This window comes from Apaloderma vittatum, unplaced genomic scaffold (genome assembly GCF_000703405.1).
Source record: "Apaloderma vittatum isolate BGI_N311 unplaced genomic scaffold, ASM70340v1 scaffold33375, whole genome shotgun sequence".
In the NCBI taxonomy this organism is placed as follows: domain Eukaryota; kingdom Metazoa; phylum Chordata; class Aves; order Trogoniformes; family Trogonidae; genus Apaloderma; species Apaloderma vittatum.
The window spans coordinates 3,761-5,871 of record NW_009717065.1 but is presented as its reverse complement, the minus strand read 5'-3'; the positions used below and the strand labels follow the sequence as shown (position 1 = coordinate 5,871).

Below are 2,111 nucleotides of genomic sequence, written 5' to 3'. Positions count from 1 at the left end.
CGTGAAACAGCAACACACTGAACGGGGCGAATCTTTTCTCTCAGAACAAGGATTAACCCTGACGCAAGCAGAGCAGACTGGGGCTGGGGAAGTGTCTGCATCCAACCCCTTCATGCTCGGGGGCTCCCAGGAACGTACCACGGGTGGGGAGTAGAGCGTGCTGACCGGCGGAGCTGATGATGTGACGGGTGTGGGCTCAGCCTTCGGGTACATGGAGTAGGATGTTTTCTGCCTCTGCGAAAGAGAAAGAAGTCAACACGGAGACTGTCCAGACTGCTCCAAATCTCCCAGTCAGCAACAGACTGGGCATGCTGGGTGGGCCAGGCTCCTCGCGACGGCCAGGCACACGCGGCCTCTGTGGAGTTCCCGCAGGCCCCAGGGCTCGCAGCCTGGGCCCAGCCTGCTTCTAAGATTTGGGACTGCAACACAGCACGTGCCTGGCTCCACTTCCACCCTCTCATTCCACTGTGACTTGCTCACGCCAGGACATGCCTGGAGAGATCTGTTCCCACTCAGCTGGGAGATGCCCAGCACATCTGGCTGTATGGCAACAACCGCTCCCCGATGCCAAGCAGGGCACGAACCATTCTCTCCTTCTCCTCGGCCTCTGACTGAGACAAGGCAATAGCTAGCTGGAGCTCTTCCTCCTCTTGCAGAGCTGTCTCGTCACGCTTTGGAGGCAGCTGCAAGTAGAAAGAGGAGGCAGCTGTCAGTAAAGGGATCAACAAACAGGTCAGGATCACGAGATCTATGGGGCAGCCACTCACCTGGGACTGCTGAGAGAGGGGGCTGGTCAGGTACTCGGGGGGCAGTTCCGAAGTGGCAGCAGCTTTACCTTCAACTTTCCTATAGTCAGAAAGAGGCGACAGTGCAGACTGAAGGCTCCTTCCTCTGCCCTAGAGCCCCAGCTCTGCACAACACTACAGCTGTAAACCCTGTTCCCAGGAAGGAAGGGGCCTCGGCCCAGCCCCCACAGCTTGGGAAGCCCTCGCTCTGCTCTGCAGAAGGGTGGCTCCATGCCAGGCTTCGCCCCTCACACAGCTCTCGCAGGCAAAGAAACACGCCACAAAGGGTACTGACTTGTTGAGATGCTCGTAACAGGGCTCACAGACTCTCACTTCCTTCTCAATCCCGAACTTGGGGATGGTGGAATACTTGGAGGAGCATTTGCCACAGAAGATCTGTCCGCAAGCCCTGCAATGATGCTGCAAAGGATGGAAGACATCAGCGCGGCAGCAAGGCGCTCCTTCACCATCAGACAACACCCCTCAGGCACCCCTGGCACCTCCCTGCCGGCGGCCAGGGAGCGCGGTCTGGTCCTCACACGGGGTCCAGTCCCGACACGCTCCCAGACCAGCTCAGGCCGTGCTGGGGAGCCCCAAGGGGCGGGAGCAGCACCCACCTTCCGGGTCACAACGCCAAACTGCACTCGGCATCTGTGGCACTCCTCAGCATCGACCCAGTCTGGGGCCTGTTGGGGTTAAGGAAAGTTGTGTAAGGAGGGGAGGAGGGCCTCAGGGAGAGGGTCTCCGTCGAGCTTTCCACCAGCCCCTATGGCTAACCAAGGCACTCTTGTGAATGGGGGAGACTGGAAGCATTTGCAGCTCGACAGGAAATATTAATCCCCACAAGTTATTTCCTCCCATGTTCCTTGAGACTACAACGTTTTCCCAGTCAGCAAGAGATTTTCCAGGAATGTGTGTGCACAGCAATCGTGTTAGCAATGCACTGCTGCCACGCTCGGGCTGCCGTGCTGCTGGAAGGCCACCGGGCAGGATAACATGAGTCTGACTCCTGCCCTGGCCAATTGTCCCCTGCACCTGGTGATTTTAGGCTCAATTGCTGTGCAGCACCCCAGCACCACCCGTGTGAGCAGCGTGTACCCAGTGTCTCTGATTGGCGTGAAATGGAGGAATGGAAGAACTGAAGGCTCAGGGGGAAGGGGACGGGAGACCGAGGTCTGTCCAGCAGCACCAGCTCCCTCCCCACCAGCAGCGCTCACCCTTTCTGCAGCGAACATGGCGTCGCTCTCTTTGAACTCCGGGAACACGTGACCTGTGGGAAAAGCAACAGCATCCCGCTGCACGGGGGCACGGGGAGGCCATGGGGGC

General features: G+C 58.9%; 1 protein-coding gene across 1 annotated transcript in view; it reads right to left on the bottom strand.

The window, feature by feature from the left end:
• Positions 1–2,111, bottom strand: part of HGS (hepatocyte growth factor-regulated tyrosine kinase substrate) — a gene marked incomplete at both ends in the record, with an annotated part of 6,422 nt that overhangs the window by 810 nt on the left and 3,501 nt on the right. Inside the window, 6 exons of the mRNA XM_009869774.1 lie at positions 139–234; positions 585–683; positions 768–846; positions 1,081–1,205; positions 1,403–1,471; positions 2,003–2,055. Coding sequence (XP_009868076.1) covers positions 139–234; positions 585–683; positions 768–846; positions 1,081–1,205; positions 1,403–1,471; positions 2,003–2,055 — 521 coding nt within the window. The remainder of the gene's footprint in view (positions 1–138; positions 235–584; positions 684–767; positions 847–1,080; positions 1,206–1,402; positions 1,472–2,002; positions 2,056–2,111) is intronic.